We start from the raw sequence: 18,374 nt of genomic DNA on the forward strand, positions 1-18,374 counted from the left end.
AGCTATTTTTTCAGTTGGTTTTACATGATGTATCTTCAAATTGGAACTTTCTCAGTAATTGTGATTTGGTATCTCAAAATAATGACTTAGTACCTTGAAATAATGAGAAACTCTTTGAACATTTTGAGATACTATGTAAATATTTTGACAGTTTCTCATTATAGTGTCTTACAGAATCCTTTTCTATCACATTGGCAGAAATACCAATACCATGCCACCCTCTGTCCACCCCATGAATGTTTCTCTAGATCCGCCCTTGGGATAGCCATGACTAGGGGCTACTTTTCTTCAACCATACAGCTTATTTTGCCATAACCGTGCGGTATAGGTGTTAGTAAATGTGAGTTACTTTGCATCATTTGTCTACCTGTAACAAAATGTTACAAGACCATGATTATGGAAGATATTTTCTACTCTAACAAACTTGATTTCTCTGTTAGACCACTTAGAGGTTTACAACATTGGTGATAAGTGATGTTCTAACTTTTGAGTTCCAACTCAACATGACAGCACAACACTGGGTGCTATAGTCCATCCCAGAAAGTGCTAACCGAGTTAGCTTAGCCGTGTGTGCTCCATGGTGTTCGCCTGGTCACGAGCTGGTAAAGTAACGTCAGTCGATAAAGCGGCAGTCGTCATTTCATCCTCCCGGAGTCGAGACGCACATTGCGGCTTTAAAGGTAAGAAGGCAAGCACCACTCAATGAACAAACCAAAATGTATGGTGGTTATCAGAATGAGCTCAGGCACTGCAGTTCCTGGAGTTTCTCAGGCCTATTTGACGGGTTGTGTCAAATGTATCGCTAAGCTAACCTACAGACTAGCTAACGTGGTAGGCGTGTAACGTGTTCAGACAACAGGCACAACTGTTACGTACCAGTAACCTAGTTACCGACTAAAGACCCACCACTCCGCCGCTGTCCGCTGCTACGCCACTATTTCGATAAAGCAGCTAACTTAGCTTGCGTTACTTTTGTTAGCCCAGCACCTAGCTAGCTAACGAAAGTGAGCTGCAGAGCCGCGATGTGCTACTCGTGCTGTGAACTGAGAAAAAGAATAATGAGAGGGATGGGTGGCCGACATTGTTTGTGTTTGTAAAGACATCTCATAGTTGTTGAACCCGTAGGCCCATTAATACAAGCCAGAGATGAACGGTGCAAATCCATAAAGTGTGTTCTGCAGATAACAGTTGGTAATCGATTCTGTGTTGTGCACACTGTCAGGTTCCTCTTCTATTTACTACTTCATTACGAGCCCACCGCAACACCACCACCAGCTGGTTTAACTTGGAGTAAAACCAATGACAAGGAGCATGTTTTTATAACCGTTTTTATCATTTAGATTCATAGACATGTATGTTAAGGTGCAGGCAAGGGGCTCCCATTCAATGTGGGCTATGATGGTTATGATGGTTTGAGACTTTTGATCAGAGCTGCACAACTAATTGCAATATTATTGAAATTGCAATATCCAAATTGCAGAAGCTGCAATTCTTTGAGAAAGTAAAATGTGTGCAAACAGCATTATAATGAAGTACTGTGGTGTATCAGAGATGTCCTGGTCTACAAATCTTGTTCTCTAGATTTAAAAAACATGTTTGTTTGGTACTGACCCCCCCAAAAAATGTCACATCATCAGAGTTTTAAAATCATTTTCAGTGAAAATGCTCATTTGTGATGCACAAATGAGCATTCCCACACTATTCGTGATCACATTGCATTGGCAATATCAGTAAAAATAATGTCAATATGATGTATCATATCATGCAGCCCTACTTGTGATGACTCCATCTTTTCTTTTAAGATCTGAGAAAAAGTGTAATTTGCAGTTACAAGGGCCAGCTATGGGACCCCATTTGCACCAAGATGATGTACTTATGGGAAAATATTTATTGATGTGTTCCTCATTAGGTGAAAGCTCGTTTGTGAAAACAACAGAGAACATTGCATTTCAGTAATGGAAACTGCAGACGAGTTAGAAGGTTAGACTTTGTGCTACTTATTTCTTACTATGTATCACCATTTCCTTGTTTGCACAAACATTCTCAGCTGCATACAAAAGCCACACTGCATGTGCACTCACACACCAAGTAAGGCTTTTGCTTGGTTTAAGTCTGGGGTGTCCAAACTCTTTCCCTGAGAAGGCTAAAACTGAAACTAAATGGGGGCCACAGGGCAGGGGGCAACACCTTCTGTGTTGTGTTGTTAATATGGAAAATGGTACTAGAACAGTGGTTCTTCACCTTTTTTCTTATGGGTCCCATTTTCTACCCCTGATGTTATATATGTATATTTCATATTATATTCAGAACTGTACAATGAACCCAAACATTATTATGTTATTTATTGTTTTTATATCATTTTTAACAATCGGACATACTTAATAGGTTTCTTTTTTTGACAAATTCAGTGTTTCGTCACATAAGTGAACCAAATGCTGAGATACAGGCCTACTGTGTATATTTTTTAAGTATTCTTACACCCCTTAAAATCAAGAAGGCTTCACAACCCGTCATGAAGCTTTGGCGACCCCTAGTGGGGATTCCGACCCCCAGGTTGGGAACCACTTCATTTAGATTTAGGTTAAATCAACTGGTCATTGTTTTAATTAAGTCATCAGCATTAGTGCAGCAGTAATCTTGGTTTCTCCTCCTCCCTTAGTGACGTGGAGGGTCCACAATGGTGAAAATATTCATCGGGAACCTGTCACCAGACACCACATCAGACGAACTTCGCTCTCTCTTCTCCCAGTATGGCAAGATTGCAGAATGCACCATTGTCAAGAACTTTGGCTTTGTGCACATGGATGACAAAGCGGAGGCAGAAGAAGCCATCCGCAACCTCCACCACTACGAGCTCAATGGCCAGCCCATGAACGTAGAGCTGAGCCGCGGCAAGTCAAGAGGATCCACAAAACTACACGTCGGCAACATCGCCTGCACCAACCAGGAGCTACGGGCCAAGTTTGAAGAGTTCGGTGCTGTGTTGGAGTGCGACATAGTAAAAAATTATGCTTTTGTTCACATGGAGCGAATGGAGGATGCGATGGAGGCCATTAATCAGTTAGACAACACTGCTTTTAAAGGTGAACTCTCGGGCTGGGCTTAATGGGAGTTTATCTCAAATATAGTGTCAAGAGTATTTAATTCTCCTATTGTGAATTAATGGGTAAGTTATGGATACACCACAGGTGAGTACAAAGAGAAAGATGAAGGTATAACGGTAAGCTGAAGAAAGTAAGGAAGTCCTGAACCCTTATTATTTTAAAGCTGGTATCCGTAATGTCTTTGGTAATGTCCATCTGTAGGGTGGATTGTTGTAAAACACAAACGGGCTCCTACTGCAGTTTGATTGACTCATCAGGTCATTTTTCCTACAAATCAACCCCGACTGCTTAGGCCCATCAAGGGTTGGGAAAACACCAAAATGGATGCGCGCGTTCTATCTATACTCATTTGGTTTGTGCACACACGTCTTTCATGTTTGTCCGCCAGTTATAAGTTTTGAGCTGCCCGGTCCCGCGAATCTTCGGCAACATGGGCATGTGAGAAACTTTCTCGTAGTCACACGGACTCGTAGAGTATCATTCCATGACCATTTTAGCATTTGCTGATTCCAATAGCAAGCTTGCATGCAAACTTCCATGACAACTCTGACATCTTTGACTGTAGTGTGAACAGCATTTGAGTTACTTTTTGCCACTGCAGGGGGAAAGTTACGGATTTCAGCTTTAATAACATTTTACTGCTCAAATGTCTTATTGCTATTTTTGGAGTATGATGCAGCTTTTTACCAGACTGGTGGATTAGGAGACTGCTGTATGCCAGGCAGGAAATGTCAAATATATTATTTAGAATAAATGCAGGCATAAGTCCTTATTGAGTCTTTTCTTTTTAAGGCAAACTGATGAGCGTGAAGCTTTCGACTAGCCGCCTGCGTACTGCGCCGGGAATGGGAGACAGATCGGGTTGTTATCGTTGCGGGCAGGAAGGCCACTGGTCCAAAGAATGCCCTCTAGACCAAAATGGCTACCACAGAAACGGCTCAGAGCCAAAGTCTGATGGATACGATGCCTCGAGATTCGGCGGGCGTGGTCGCAGCAGGGGTTATCATCCGGACTTCAGTGGCGATCCAGATTATGGCTATGCTCCTGTACATGGTTTTTCCCGGGGCGCCGGTCACAGCAGCGGCATGGCGGGGTACAGACGGGGCGCAGGCTACGAGAGTGCAATGAGATACGGGCCGCATCCAGGTTACGGCATAAGCGCTGTTGCTGAACATAGCATGGCTCGGATGTACGGCAGCGAGGCGGCATACAGGAGCAACGGCTCACTCTATGGCGCGGTACCAGCCTACCCAATGCGACGTTCGCCTTACGAGGAAAGGGATCCGTACGGGGTCGTGGACTACTACGAGAAGTACAGGGCCAATTCTTACGGAGGCAGTTATTTCGAAGAACGTCGCGCTGTCCCCTTGCCTGCTCCATCAACATCCTCCTCTACGGCTTTAATGAGGGAACGTCTTCCCCCCTCTAGCCTCGACCCATACGAGTGCCCCCTTCCTCCTCCACCAGCCCCAGTCTCCTCATACTACGCACGTGACCGGAGTCCGATTCGGAGAGTCCCTGCCGAGGCAGATGGATATGCATATGAGCGTTCGCGCCTTTCCCCGGTGCCCAACCTCCCAAGAAGTTCTACCTATGAGCATCCGCGGGATCCCGGTGCTGAGCGGGCACGATATACATACTAATCCTTGTCCCATACAGCCAGGTGAGAGCTGTCTGACATTTTGTGGATAGGGTAGCCTAAGTGCCATTGGAATCACTGCAAATTAAACAGTATATATCATTGGTAATATTAGAAGCAAAATTCAGCCCTGTGTATGTGAGGCGTGTGGGTAGTAACAATAAGGTTACAATAAAGCTTGCCCATCACAAGAGCCAACGGGTAGAGTATGAATGGTTTATTGCATTCACAGTACGTTGTGATCTAATTTTCAGGTTATACTTCAAAATGCAGTACGACTAATGCTCAGTTGACCACCTTTCAGTGTCCCATTTACGTGTTGTGGTGCAGTTCTGAGGTGGCTTAGCCTAAATGTGGAGGTGCAGATGCTGGGTTTATCTCCAACCTGGGTGAGGTCTGTTCATCTTACTGTAAGAACTGAACTTGTGCCCTAATTAAAGTACATACATGTTCATACACTATTTACTCTGTTAATAGAAAAAATTTAATTAGTGCATGTGCATGTCTTTAAAGGTGAGTGTTTAGGGTTATGTTGTTTCAATTTAATACATTCTTTTCAGCCACATCTGATGTATTACTATGTGCATTTTAGCGTATTTGTGTCCGTGTAAGTTCACATTGTTACTGCATATGTGAAGCAATGGCAAAACAAATTTGAATACTGTATGCTCCGTCAACTACGTTGTTTAACTCGTACCAAATATGGATCGGCACAGTGTAAAAAATGGTTACACTTCTGTATTTGGGTTATATCAAACCTTTTGTGAAATTACATTGTATCAAGGTGCATCGTGATCATGTTTTTTTCCCTTGTCAGTAGACACATTACTTACATTAAATGGATTTTCATTGCTGTGATAAATATAAGGGTTCAAATCTTAAACATATGTTGTAGTTTCATAATGAAAATGACCTCAATTGCCTATGCTGTCTGTCTTGATTTCTAACTATTAGATTAAAATTAAAATCTGTCTGTCTAAAGTCTGAATACTGTGACTTGTGTGTTTGTTGTGCTCACCTGGTATAATGTCAAGTGGCATTCACATCAAAGTGCAACAGTCAACCAAAATATCCGTTCAAGGTTGACCACCTTGGTGAAAATTACACCATATGGAAAATTACTTAATTTGCCAAAAAAAAAGTTATAAACATTATTATTATAATTACTATCATTTATTTATAGTACTGGTTTGTGCTTGTTAGAGATGAGTAGAAATAAATAACGTGATTGATAGTCACATGAGCTAATCAGTTTGCAGGAATGGCACAATGAGTATAAGGAAGAAGGAATTGCCCAATAGAACAAGGCCTATGGGGAGGGGCTTGGTCTGGCCAATAGAAATGCTTTATACTACAGCGGAACGTCACCACCTCCATGGAATCCATCATCCTTTGTGGTTTTCTGTTGGGCGCCATTTTGATTAAAGTAATGTGCAAGGGGGTTGCGGGCTATACTCTACTCTGATATTTTCTCAATTTAAACACATTTATACGTGAGTCGACTGACGCTTGACAGAGACTAAGCCATTTGAGTACACCGAAAATGGCCACGGGAGCAAACGCAACTCCTTTAGGGAAGTTGCACCCCAGTATTGGCGCTAAACGAGGATTTGACGCCGGGCCTGGTGCGGGGAACGGGCTGATGCCAACACCGGGGCCGCCAGCATCCTTTCCGTCGCTACAAGCTTTCCAACCCCCGATGCCAAATGCATCTTTTCCGCAGCCACACCAGTTCAATCCAGGGACAGGTTTTTCGACACAGGTTCAACAACAACCACCTGCAGGGGCCGGAATGGCCAAACCAGGTAAGTTAACGGAACGTCTCTTAACGTTCACTTGATGCGGCATGAGTCAAGCTAATGTGGCTAAGTAACATGGGCCCACATGAAGCCCTGGCACGAAATGGAGACAGCCCAGCTAACGTTAGGGGGCAAACCAATATTGCTCCCTATGTTCTCATTTACCGGGGTTTATATATAGTTTATCTTTATAATTTGCAAATATCACAGCTAATAACGAACACTAGCGTAATAATGGCATTTAACTTACGTGTAATGTTAGACAGCAGTCAGTGCAACGTTAACGTTAGCTTTGCTGTGCCGTGTTATGTGTTATTGAGAGATGTACCGCTTGATCTCAACCATAACGAGGGCTCCTTGGAATCTGGTTAAGTATCTATGCTAAATTGTATTGTTCCTATATTCAGTCCAGTGCTGCGGTGGAATAGTCAAAAATATGGCAACGTTACTTTCCAAAACATTTTACATTGACCTCTGTGGTAAACGTCATGAGGTCAAGGAAAGATGTTATGGAGAACGGATAAGGACTCTCTCTAAAACACTCGTGGCCGATAAGTACGGTGACGAACTAAAATCAATTCAGGTAAGGTTTCCTGTCCAAAACAGTATCGCATCTCCAAAGAGAGAATGTTTTCAATAAACGCATTTGTAGTGCAGGGCATTTCTGCAGCACTACAGTACTTCATTATATAGTTTGTCTTCACGTCTTACTTTTATCAATAAATTAAAGCCTCTTCATCACCTCTTCCCATTTCTTAAGCCAATAAGGAAGGTCATGTTGAGTGGCGCTTGACTTTATGTTCATCAGTAACAGTAATCACAGCTACAGCTAACATGGCTAATATCTCCTGTTTCTCTCAGTAGACTTCGGTCAGAAGAAACAGAGGAAGAAGAGCCGTTGGAGCAGCGAGACGCCTGATCAGAAGACAGTCATACCGGGCATGCCCACTGTCATTCCACCTGGACTGACCCGGGATCAAGAGAGAGCCTATATAGGTAAATTTTTAATAAGCATCTCTTGTTAATTAAGGTTGCTGTGTTAAATTCTAAATGCAGGTTTGTTTTAAGATACGTCTCAACAATTACATCTGTTTGAGGTTCTAGTTTCCTTACATGGTGCATACCAGTATTAATGTTAAACTTATGTCTTGTTGCTGAATTCCCAACAGTTAGAGCTCTCTAAAGGCACCCACAAGACGCGTTACCAACCACAAACCTTCTATCACATTTCCGCTGTATTCGGCAGTAACTTTACTGTGTTACACAAAATGGGAAATGTCTAATTTTGCTCCAACTGTTGAGACGAAGCAATTACCTCCGACGAGCAATGATTATAACGTGATGATATAAAGTGTTAATTAAGATTATTTCTCTTTAATGGAAGTAAAGTGGTTCTGCCGTGGCAAGTGTTTCTGTGGTCTTATGGTTTGCATACCACTGGGCAGCCATTAGCAAGAGGAGATAGATGATTAAACACCACTGCTTGCTGCTATCTGTTCTGAGCTGCAGGTCACTGCTCACTGTCTTGCTTGATCCCCTACACATCATCAGTATTGTTCCTGTGCATGGAGACGTTACTCATAATGTCCTAATATGCTAAAGTGTGCTTCTGTTTCTATTGGTCCACGTGTGAGCAATGCTGCTTCAATGGCAAGTCAATTCAACATATGTAAAAGACTCAACAAGCTGATTTAGTGGGCATTGCAAAGTGGGAAACACTTGTTAATGTGCTCTTAGTTAACCCAGTGTGATCATATAAAGCAAATTGTTTTTCAACCACAAATGCCTTCCAGCAGCAGTGTAGCACCAACATACTGCCTTCACAGGCCCTCAACTGGGTATTCTGAAGCAGACTAGTCCCTTTGTCAATAACTGACATCGTTATTGATGTTGTTCACTCATTGGTAATGGTTGTTGTTCTTTGGTATGTAAACATTCATTTGTGCCCACCTTCCGCTGTCACACTTATCGTTTCCTTTGTTCATTCAGTAGAGTCCCTAAAACAATCCAAGGGAAGCGTTTTAAGATGAAATTTCTGTGAACCACAATTCACAGGGCCTGTATTCATCTCTATAACCCAGAGTAATCGTTTCAGTGACCAGTGAATCTCTGTGTTTTGGGGGGGTATATTTCATTACAACTCTCATAATGTGCATGGAATGACTGATTTATTTTTTCATTGCCTCCTAAATGTAATAATTGTCTCTGTCACTGCAGCCCCTCAGTGTTAGATCTGTGGAGAGCAAAAAGTGACTGTGATTACCTTTTTTTTTTCTACTGAAACGTGCAAAACAAATAGACCAATCAGTGATTTTTAGACCCGATGTGTCCTTTAAAATGCCAGAGCCTTAAACGCAGCGTGCTGCAGTACATGAAGAAAGCCACAACCTGGGTTTCAAATCTCAATAGTTTGGCAGGCATTTTTGGGAATCATGGTCTAGACATTTACTGATATGTTGCCATGTTTAATCATTGTCTGAGAAAAGCTTAGTCCTGTTTCTGCTAATGTAAATGACCTCTAGGACATATTTATATTGGGTAATGTGTTCCTCTGATATGATGCTTTAGAGTCTTACCAGATGTCCATTTGATCTCCCCTTATTCTTTATTTAACAGACTCACCATTTGTCTTTGCCTCAGTAATGTATGAGACCGTGCTCTAATGTGCAGAGCGTTGTCTCTCTGATGTTGTTGTGGTAACCACATTTCTCTCCATCCTTGTTTTTCTTTCCTAACCTGAATTCTTCCAGTCCAACTGCAGATTGAAGACCTGACTCGTAAACTGCGTACAGGAGACCTGGGAATCCCTGTTAACCCTGAGGACAGGTCGGAAAAAGATTAAATCCATGAACAGTAACATTTTCTCTACCTTCTTGACTTTTTGGAAGACAAATGTTGATTTTCAGTATATATGTGGTTGTTAGCCTAAATCTCAGACTGCATAGTAGAATTAGCTGGCAGATGTAGCATTTTAGTTAGCTATCTCCTAGGTGAAGGGCAATATTGTTTAACATGTTAGTTTTTGTCAAAGCCTAGTGCTAGAGGAGAACTGATCTACATTCATCTATTTGTAAAGCTCAGAGACTCCAGTAAGCGTACAGGAATGTACATTTACTGGTGCTATTAGCTTTAGCTGTTTTTATATTTATGGTTAGCTTGTTTAGAATTGGTAATGGTAGATTTGTCTAAGTAGGTCTATTAAACTGCTATTTTAGTAATAAAGATAGGGATAGCTCCATGGTTAAGACTTTAAAAATTTGGACTGTGCAGAAAGTTCCCCCCCATTATTTAAAAAAAAAAAAAAAACCCAACAATAACTAATTCTCTAGTGCAGCTTTAAAGAAAACATTAAATATATGCTTATATTTTTACCCAAGACAATGAGACAGTGTCTGCAATTACATCAAAATGAAACATAAATTGTATTACCCATTTGAAATAAAAATTAAATATATTTAAATATTGCATGGAAGCGATTGGCAAAGTGCAAACTTATATTAACTAAAATTTTTAACAATGTGCAACAAATTGCCTGTGGACACGGTCGTTTGACCAAAACACTTCACAAACATTTTTTTATATATATTTATTTTTTTTAGCTTTCGGTCACATCTGTCAGTTGAGCAATTGCCATCTTTAGGTGGACTGTTGGTGTTTTTTTTTTTTAGGATCTGTTTCCTTATGGTGCAGTTAAAACAATGTTTCAATCTTGGGTAAAAAAAACACTCCAATAATTTCATTGCAAATGTCCAAACTGTAAAGGGAGCAGGGGGTATGAATGCCTGGGCAACCCACTGTATACAGGTCAGTGTAAGATGAGTTTAGTATTTTAGTCAAGTCACTGCTAGGACAGAGATAACCGCCTTTCACCTTTTTTATTGGATTATTTCTCATTTGACTTGACAGTTAGGTGGAGTCGTTAGGCTGCTAGCATTTATCATCATTGTTTCACCCACTGCTTGTTTTGTGTGTCTGATGTAGAGTGCTGTGTGACTATATGAATACATATACAATGCATAATGTATAAAGATTTCCCTCTGAAACAGGTTTGGGTCAATACACCTTACTCTATGGTCTAAATGACTTTTTTAGTATTAATTATTTACCAGCTTTGAAGTTGAACTAGTTCAGATGAATTGGCTCTTTTGGAAAAGTTAGATTCACACAGTCCCATCAATTGATATTGCCTTGCCTGACTTTTTTACTTACTGGATGTTCTCTAACTTTTTGCCAGTGATGTTTGAGCTTATGGCGTGTAGCCGATAACATACCAGTGAGTCATAGGTTTTATCTTGGATTTAACAAATATTCTGCCGCTTGTCTTCTTGTTTTCCCGTAATGTAGCTGTAAACATTTCCACCCAGGGGGAAGGGGGGCGTGTGCCGGTTTTCCCTCTGGACTCTCAGGGTCTGGAAGAAAACTCCCAGAATTATGTGTTGTGGAAAAGCAGCGGCCAGCTTATAACATAGTTTCCATAAGGATCTGTTCCCGCAGGAAGTGGCTTGCTCTCAAGAGTGTGTGAAGTTGACCTCTTTACTAGCTAGAGTCCCTGTCGTCTGTACACTGTATAGAGTTTCTCTTGATAATCAGACATTTCCACAGCAACTAAAAAGTTGATTGCAGAGCTGCAGCACTCTTATAAATCACTCCCCCGATCTAATGTGACAGAACCAACTGGGGGTGTTTCAGGTTGTCACCGTTGGAAGTTTCATAAATGGGACAAACCAATTTTTTTTCTCACTCTTCACATCACATGGACACAAATGTGGCTCTCTGATGGGAGAGCATAGGAAAAGGTTGGATATCTAATCTTAATTCCTTTTCTCTAACCCAAATTACCCCACATCAACCTAACCCTTTTTCAAGCACAGAGCCTCCTTAACGCAGCAACACAGGTTTTCAGCATCCAAGGGGAGGTACGGACCTCTTCCGCCACGTCAACACCAAGCAACTCTCAAAGCCAGCGTTTCTGCTTAGGATTGCGAATTTTGCTTTGGTTTCTTTTTCTTACCTCCAACTTTCCTTTCTTGTAGGCCAACAATCCTGTATGCAGGTTTAGTAATGGCCATGTATTTGGGTTTTTTTTCCTTTTGTGGTTGATGCCCCTCCAGTGTATTGGGTTAATTACCACTATACAGCTTTGGTTGCCCCCTTTTTACCCTGAATTGTATAAAAGAAAGGACTCTAGCCTTTGAAATGTCAGTGCAGAGTTCCTACATCCTTTTTCTTTGTTTTTTTGAGTTTGCTCTTGCACTGGCCATGAGTCACATAGTCTGAGAATTCTCTCAGTAGATCCAAATTTCCAAACCGATTTTTTTTTTTAAAAATTCATCATTGTTTCTTAGACATGTCAGCACCCATTGATTTAAAACTCCGACTGAAGATCTGAAATTCTTAAAGTCTTAGTTAGCTATAGGGAGACTGTGTGATTGTTAATGGCAGAGCTCCACTTCCAGAAAGGTATCAATGATGTCTTTCTTGTCTTTTGTCTGCCGTTTTCAGGTCTCCCTCGCCGGAGCCCATCTACAACAGTGAGGGTAAACGGTTAAACACCCGCGAGTATCGCACACGTAAGAAGATTGAGGAGGAGCGTCACTCCCTCATCACTGAGATGGTTGGACTCAACCCTGATTTCAAACCTCCTGCAGACTATAAGTAGGATTTATTCCTTTGTTTTCCACTAACCAGCTCTTTGTTTTTTGGCTGTGCTAATTTACCTTTACCTAAAAAAAAATTTAAAAAATAGTGTTGCCTGTGGCCAGTGGCTGTCCAAGTTGACTTGGCAGCCATTATTAGTTGTAAAATGATGATCATAGTAGTCTAAAATCTGAAATTGTACAATGTGAAGATTTTTCAAGTTGGTTAGAGATGTGATTTTAACAAGAAATCTAGTAACTTGCACCCCTTTTCCAAGAATTTGGTGATATATGTATTATGATACAGGGGTTATATGCATAGTATGCATGCAAGTATGAGTTTATTTTTTAATTTTTTTAATGCATCCAGAACAGTGGGATCTGCATTTGTATTTATCACAATCTTTTTGTTGCCATTGTTCTTCGCCCTCTTTATAGTAGAGTTCCTCGAAGTACATTTTAGCACTGCTCAGGAGGTGATACTTCTAGACCAAAACGTGGCACAGAAATAAAAAAAAAACTTAAAACTGTGTTTGTTAGTCTTTGGACAGTCTTTCCATCACCAGCACTGGTTTGGTCAGAATAAACCCTTTATTCACTAAGTTAGATGTGAAATTACCCACGAACGTTAATCCTTCGGGACAAAGGCACCGATCAAAGTACGTCCACTAAAAGTAGATCCCCACGGAGATGGACCTTTTTGTTTAACCAAAAGCAGCCCTAATATTGCTATCACTGACCACCAGACTCCATAGACAACAGTAATGTTACCCCACATCATTGTATCATTATAACTTCATTCAAAGTGCACAGACACAAAATATGGCACAAAAAATTTTATCTGCAGCATTATGGAGCAAAGCTTCAAATGTTTGTTTTGTTTTTTTTTGTTTTTCTGGATTTCTGATAATCAGAATTTCCAGAGTACTGGTTAAGTTCCTGCAGTGGAAAAGGGCTAATGGATGTTTATATAAAGCTCTATATGGTGTAATGATGTTGATAAAATATCTACCATGGCTTTTAAGAGAATCAGAAATCATTGCTCTTATTAAATGCTTATCTCTTATCTTTCCTGTAGGCCTCCAGCCACCAGAGTCAATGACAAAGTTATGATCCCCCAAGATGAATACCCTGAAATCAACTTTGTTGGTCTCCTAATTGGACCACGGTAAGTTGGACCTAATATTACTGTCATGTTCTATGTTTTTTATACTTTTATAAGCAAGTAAGGACACAGCTCAGCACAGTTAAAAGTGAGTTTGGTTTCTCACTTTTTCTCCTCTTTGGTTTTACCAGTGGCAATACGCTGAAGAACATTGAGAAGGAGTGTTGCGCCAAGATCATGATCCGGGGCAAGGGTTCTGTGAAGGAAGGGAAGGTAGGCCGAAAGGATGGACAGATGTTGCCTGGGGAAGATGAGCCTCTTCATGCCCTCGTCACTGCCAATACGATGGAGAACGTCAAGAAAGCCGTGGAGCAGGTTAGATACCCTCAGCTGTTCTGATGCATCACACTCCCATTGGACGTTCCATCTGGGCTCAGCTTGTTACACTGAAGTGACATGATTTGGCGTTTTGTTGCTATGTTTCCAGTGTGCCTTTGGGGCAGCTCTATGTGCAGTGTATTAATGGTGAGAAATGTGTGTCCACAGATTCGCAACATTCTGAAGCAAGGCATTGAGACACCTGAGGATCAGAATGACCTACGAAAAATGCAGCTGAGAGAGCTTGCCAGACTCAATGGCACACTGAGGGAAGACGACAACAGGTCAGTGTGACAGTGCTGGAGCTTTATGCACAGTTCAATGTTAATGTGGTGATGAATGTATGGGCATTGGAGAAGTCCATTATACTCAATGTAAGCTACAGAGCGTGCTGAAGACAGAACGTTTGTCTCTGCAGGATCCTTCGTCCTTGGCAGAATGCTGAGCCCCGCAGCATCACCAACACCACCCTCTGTACCAAGTGTGGTGGAGCAGGCCACATCTCCTCCGACTGCAAGTACACCAGGTGATGATCAGTTCACTAAAGTCTCTTTTACTAGTACAGTGTTATCTTTTTGAACTAATGATTTCTGTTTTTCTTTGTGTAGCTCGTTCGCTGCCCACAGAGCGACAGGAGGCGAGCCTCCCCAGTCGGCCCAGGACAAGGCTCGCATGGACAAGGAGTATCTGTCCCTTATGGCTGAGCTAGGGGAGGCTCCAGTCCCCACTTCTGGTGGAGGACACTCAAGCACCCAGGGAGGAGGGCCTCGGTCCTCGGGACCCAACAATAACCAGCCGCCACCGGTTAGTTATCAGCACAACTGCACGATTCATATGTCCTGTCGGTGTAGAAAGTTGTCTTTAAATTACTGATGACTGTCTGTACAGCAGAATCGGCCCCCCTGGATGAGCTCTGGACCTACTGAGAACAGGAACTTCCACGGCATGCATGGAGGGCATGGTAACCACGGAGGACCCCACAACTTCCCCCCTCCCATGCCCAACATGGGAGGCCCCCTATGCCCCCCAAACCCCAACGGCCTGCCTCCCCCCTGGATGCAGCCACCTCCTCCTCCCATGGGCCAGGGTCCAGGACCTCATGGGCACCCCATGGGTAAGAGCTGACGTTTAAAGGGTTCTGGAAGTTTTCAAAAGCCTGATGCAGTCACTCAAATATTCACTGTGCTCCTCAGTAACTCAACGTCGATATCATCCACTGTGACTTAAACGTCTAGAGGAAATCATTATCTTTGATGTCCATAACAAATAAATAACCATAAGTTTTCTGCTGTGATAGTTGTCTGTACACCCATAGATACACTGCAGTCAGGAACTGCTAACCAGTACAACAGCCCATTTGATGAGCTTTTGTGGGGTCTTTTTTCTGTAATATTGGTTTCCAAATACCTACAGGCCTACATTTTAATGTAAGCATGTTGTGGCAAAAGTGATTGACTTCCCCTTAACACAAGAATCAAATGTCACTCTGAACTGAAAGATCTGAAACTGAACGGGCTGGTCCTGCATGTCAGACTTTATTTTTGTTCAGACACAAACAGCAGGTAAATGCTGCTGTAATTATTACTGGGGTGGGGCTAAAAAATGACCCACATACTTTCTCTCGACATGAGTAAAATCCCTGACACATAATGTTAAAATCACCCCCCTCCCATAGAGAAATATATTGAGTCCAAATGAAATCTTTTACCAGTATCTGTCAGCTCTCTAAAGTTCCAAGTGGATGAAAGGAAAATATTTAGATTATGATACTGCGACATCATCTCCTCAAGCCCTGGAAAGCTCTTGAAATACTGCAGACAGGAGCAACCTTGTAGTGAAAACTAACTGCTGTGAATTCTCTTATTAGCTTGTCAGTTTGGCATTATAAATAATAACCTAAAATCTGCACAAGACCAACTCGTTCTTGTGTTGTGCAATAAGTAGAATAAACTGTGGAAGAAAAATGTCTGACTTTTGGTTTCCTTGTAGGCCTGCTGCCTCCTCCAATGGGCATGATGCCGCCTCCACCTCCTCCTCCCAGCAACCAGCCACCTCCTCCCCCTTCTGGACCTCTGCCACCATGGCAACAGCAGGCTCCACCTCCCCCTCCCACCAGCAGCATGGCAACCAGCACGCCACTGCCCTGGCAACAGAGTAAGAGCTCACAAAAACTGTATCCGAAACCAATCCATCATTCACTACTCTCACTACTCGATGTGCAAAGTTGTGTATAGAGGACAGTAAGATGGTAGAAACCAAATCACACACTCCTTTGTCCTTTGTTCTGTATGAAGAGCCCAGAGCGGCAGACGCTGGCAGGTTGAGTGACCCAAATACCAAAGCGTTTGAGTCAGGACAATAATCAGCTGCTATTTGGAGTTTTTCCCCACTGCACTGCAGCTTGGGTCATCACAAAGGTTAAAGTGAGCTCAGGTCTGCTGGCTCTCCTATATCTGCTTGTGGTTACTACAAATCCTCACTTAATGTGTTTCTGCATGAATGAAAACTCCCACAATCCTCTGCTACAAATTAGTTAACCTAACACATTTGGAGATGTGATTTTAGTAGTAGTAGAGATGACTGGTAGCTGCCATATCATAATAGAGTTGATCAGTGATCATTGGGGGTGTGTGTTTATAATTTGAGGTGACAGTAAAGAGTTAACCCCCAGCTGTCCCACCCCCTTCTTCCAGACACCACCACCACGTCCAGCCCTGGCACCGGCACCCTGCCTCCATGGCAGCAGCCCCAGCAGCCTGCAGCCTCCGGAGCCCAGCCCCCACCACCCATGGGTACCCCGTCCATGGTGCCGCCTCCTCCCGGCGTCCAGCCGCCACTGCCCCCGGGCGCACCTCCTCCTCCACCCCCACCACCTCCAGGCTCAACAGGCATGATGTATGCCCCACCGCCACCCCCGCCCCCTATGGACCCTTCCAACTTTGTCACCATGATGGGGATGGGGGTACCGGGCATGCCCCCCTTTGGCATGCCTCCGGCCCCCCCACCTCCTCCACCCCAGAATTAACCCTGCCACAGAAGAATTGCCCCGCCCCCTGCAGCACATTGTGGATGTGTGCGCACAGAAAAAAATATAACCAGTGCTTTATTTTTTATTGATCCTTGATATTGTGAAGACATCTCTGAAACAATGAAAGGCTGTGTCAGTTCAATTTGTAAAGTTGCGTAACTTAATGAGTTATTTTTCCTGTTTTTAAAGTTTGTATTAACACAAATCTCCTTGTGTGCATACAAACACTGCTGCTCTCAGCCACATGTTCTGCATTGCTACCGTAGTTTGTCACGTTACTTGTATACCAAATAAACAGCTCAAATCGCCCGCCAGAACAGTCTCATCGCTTCCAATGTTCAACTCAGTCCTAAACACTTGACTAGTATTGGATTTAATATATTGAAGTTCAGCATGCATGATCCATTGTAAACACCTCACTCACAAATTGATACTCCTGTCCTGTTCCCCATGTTGGCTTAGAGTTGAATAAGATTAATATTTTTGTAATAACGAGATGTGAAGTGTTTTCTTAGTTCTGTCAGAAAACCTTTTTGTAGTACTGTCTCAGATTGTTTTCCAGAAATTCCCAGGGTTTTAATTGTTTTTTTTCTTTTCTTACTTGCCTGCATCTCAGTTGTGACATTGAGTTTGAGAAGGGGGGTTTGATGCTGCTAGCTTCTGACCTCCTGCACTACTTGACTGTTGAGAATCTGATGTATCCTTGTTTTTCTGCATTTCTCTGCTCTGATAAGACGCTGTGTGCAGTGTTTGTGTTGCTTTTGCAAGGACAAAAATTTTGCGTTTGTCCCTCAAGTTATTAGAGAAAAAAAAATGTTAGTTTTACTCGGTTTCTGGAATCGGTCTGTTGTGTTACGGCGCTAGCCTGAACGAATAGCTGTTGAAATTTTGCTTGGTTTAGCATTAAACTGATCCATTTCACCTTTTTGTCCGTGAGTACAGGCTGGTTTCTCCTTTCATGGATGTGAGCGCCTTTGTGTCAGAATACTTGCCAAGAATCTAGGCATGGCCCTTCTGGCTGCCTCATTCACATGTTACATAACCCGGTGTTGTCAAGGGTGTCCACTGCCTCACAAACCTCCCAGGACGGCTGTGCTTAGGAAAAACACACGTCTCTTAAAAGTTTATATACAGTTATATTTCTACTACGGGCATTCATAGCACATTTTTATGCTCCATTATAGAAGTTTTATTTTGAAAACGGTGTTCTCTCTGCAGGACAGAAGAAACACACTTATCCATATTGAATCTAAGTACATAGTGTTTTGGTAACGTAAACCAATGAATGGTATTACATTTAAATAAATGACTCAATAATACTGGAAATTACATTTTCTGCTCTTAAAGAAAAAGATCATTTCAGTTGCTTGGGGAAAAGTAGTGGGAAATGTTATGTAGTATTTGAAAAAAATTTAACTCAAGGTCTCCTAACTAGCTTTTTTTCTGAGCTTTACAATGCATCTTATGGCCATTAGCAAAATTGAGTTGGCACTTGTGTAGCTTTACTAAAAACATAACTCACAGTGAACTTGTGTTTCCCTGCAGCTTTGCACCAGATTTCATAGTCTTCCTCAGCAAATACATTGTTCAGTTATGGCATTTTTATGTTACAATCCAAGCAAACTGTCCATTAAGACTGTAAAATGGGATTGAAGTGTGGAAAAAGAAAGGGCCTAAATTGAGCT

General features: G+C 42.2%; 2 protein-coding genes across 5 annotated transcripts; both read left to right on the forward strand.

Moving 5' to 3' along the window:
* Nucleotides 1-526: 526 nt before the first annotated feature.
* rbm4.1 (RNA binding motif protein 4.1) lies at nt 527-5,731 on the forward strand. The gene is made up of 3 exons (XM_051428565.1): nt 527-680; nt 2,660-3,083; nt 3,897-5,731. Exons 2-3 carry the CDS (start codon nt 2,678-2,680, stop codon nt 4,745-4,747), a joined length of 1,257 nt encoding a protein of 418 aa, XP_051284525.1. The 5' UTR covers nt 527-680; nt 2,660-2,677; the 3' UTR covers nt 4,748-5,731.
* A 413-nt stretch (nt 5,732-6,144) lies between these two features.
* sf1 (splicing factor 1) lies at nt 6,145-17,616 on the forward strand. Of its 4 annotated transcripts, none has more exons than XM_051428548.1 (12): nt 6,145-6,548; nt 7,407-7,538; nt 9,293-9,368; nt 12,045-12,197; nt 13,257-13,346; nt 13,475-13,658; nt 13,830-13,945; nt 14,080-14,187; nt 14,270-14,465; nt 14,553-14,775; nt 15,651-15,815; nt 16,355-17,616. In XM_051428548.1, the coding sequence occupies exons 1-12, from the start codon at nt 6,287-6,289 to the stop codon at nt 16,684-16,686; spliced, it is 2,037 nt and encodes a 678-aa protein (XP_051284508.1). In that variant the 5' UTR covers nt 6,145-6,286; the 3' UTR covers nt 16,687-17,616. The 4 variants fall into 4 exon arrangements, with proteins under 4 accessions (XP_051284508.1, XP_051284505.1, XP_051284507.1 ...); XM_051428545.1 differs by having other exon boundaries at nt 6,146-6,548; nt 7,404-7,538; nt 14,550-14,775; XM_051428547.1 differs by having other exon boundaries at nt 6,146-6,548; nt 7,404-7,538.
* The last annotated feature ends 758 nt before the right edge of the window (nt 17,617-18,374 follow it).

The sequence above is a fragment of the Dicentrarchus labrax genome, unplaced genomic scaffold (assembly GCF_905237075.1).
Source record: "Dicentrarchus labrax unplaced genomic scaffold, dlabrax2021, whole genome shotgun sequence".
Lineage (NCBI taxonomy): Eukaryota > Metazoa > Chordata > Actinopteri > Moronidae > Dicentrarchus > Dicentrarchus labrax.

Excerpts from the sequence above, each read along its gene's own strand:
- sf1 (XM_051428545.1), top strand. The coding sequence starts at position 6,287 with ATGGCCACGGGAGCAAACGCAACTCCTTTAGGGAAGTTGCACCCCAGT. Across the intron at positions 6,549-7,403 it reads GGCCGGAATGGCCAAACCAG|TAGACTTCGGTCAGAAGAAA; the intron begins GTAAGTTAACGG and ends TGTTTCTCTCAG. Across the intron at positions 9,369-12,044 it reads CCTGTTAACCCTGAGGACAG|GTCTCCCTCGCCGGAGCCCA; the intron begins GTCGGAAAAAGA and ends TGCCGTTTTCAG.
- rbm4.1 (XM_051428565.1), top strand. The coding sequence starts at position 2,678 with ATGGTGAAAATATTCATCGGGAACCTGTCACCAGACACCACATCAGAC. Across the intron at positions 3,084-3,896 it reads AGACAACACTGCTTTTAAAG|GCAAACTGATGAGCGTGAAG; the intron begins GTGAACTCTCGG and ends TTTCTTTTTAAG.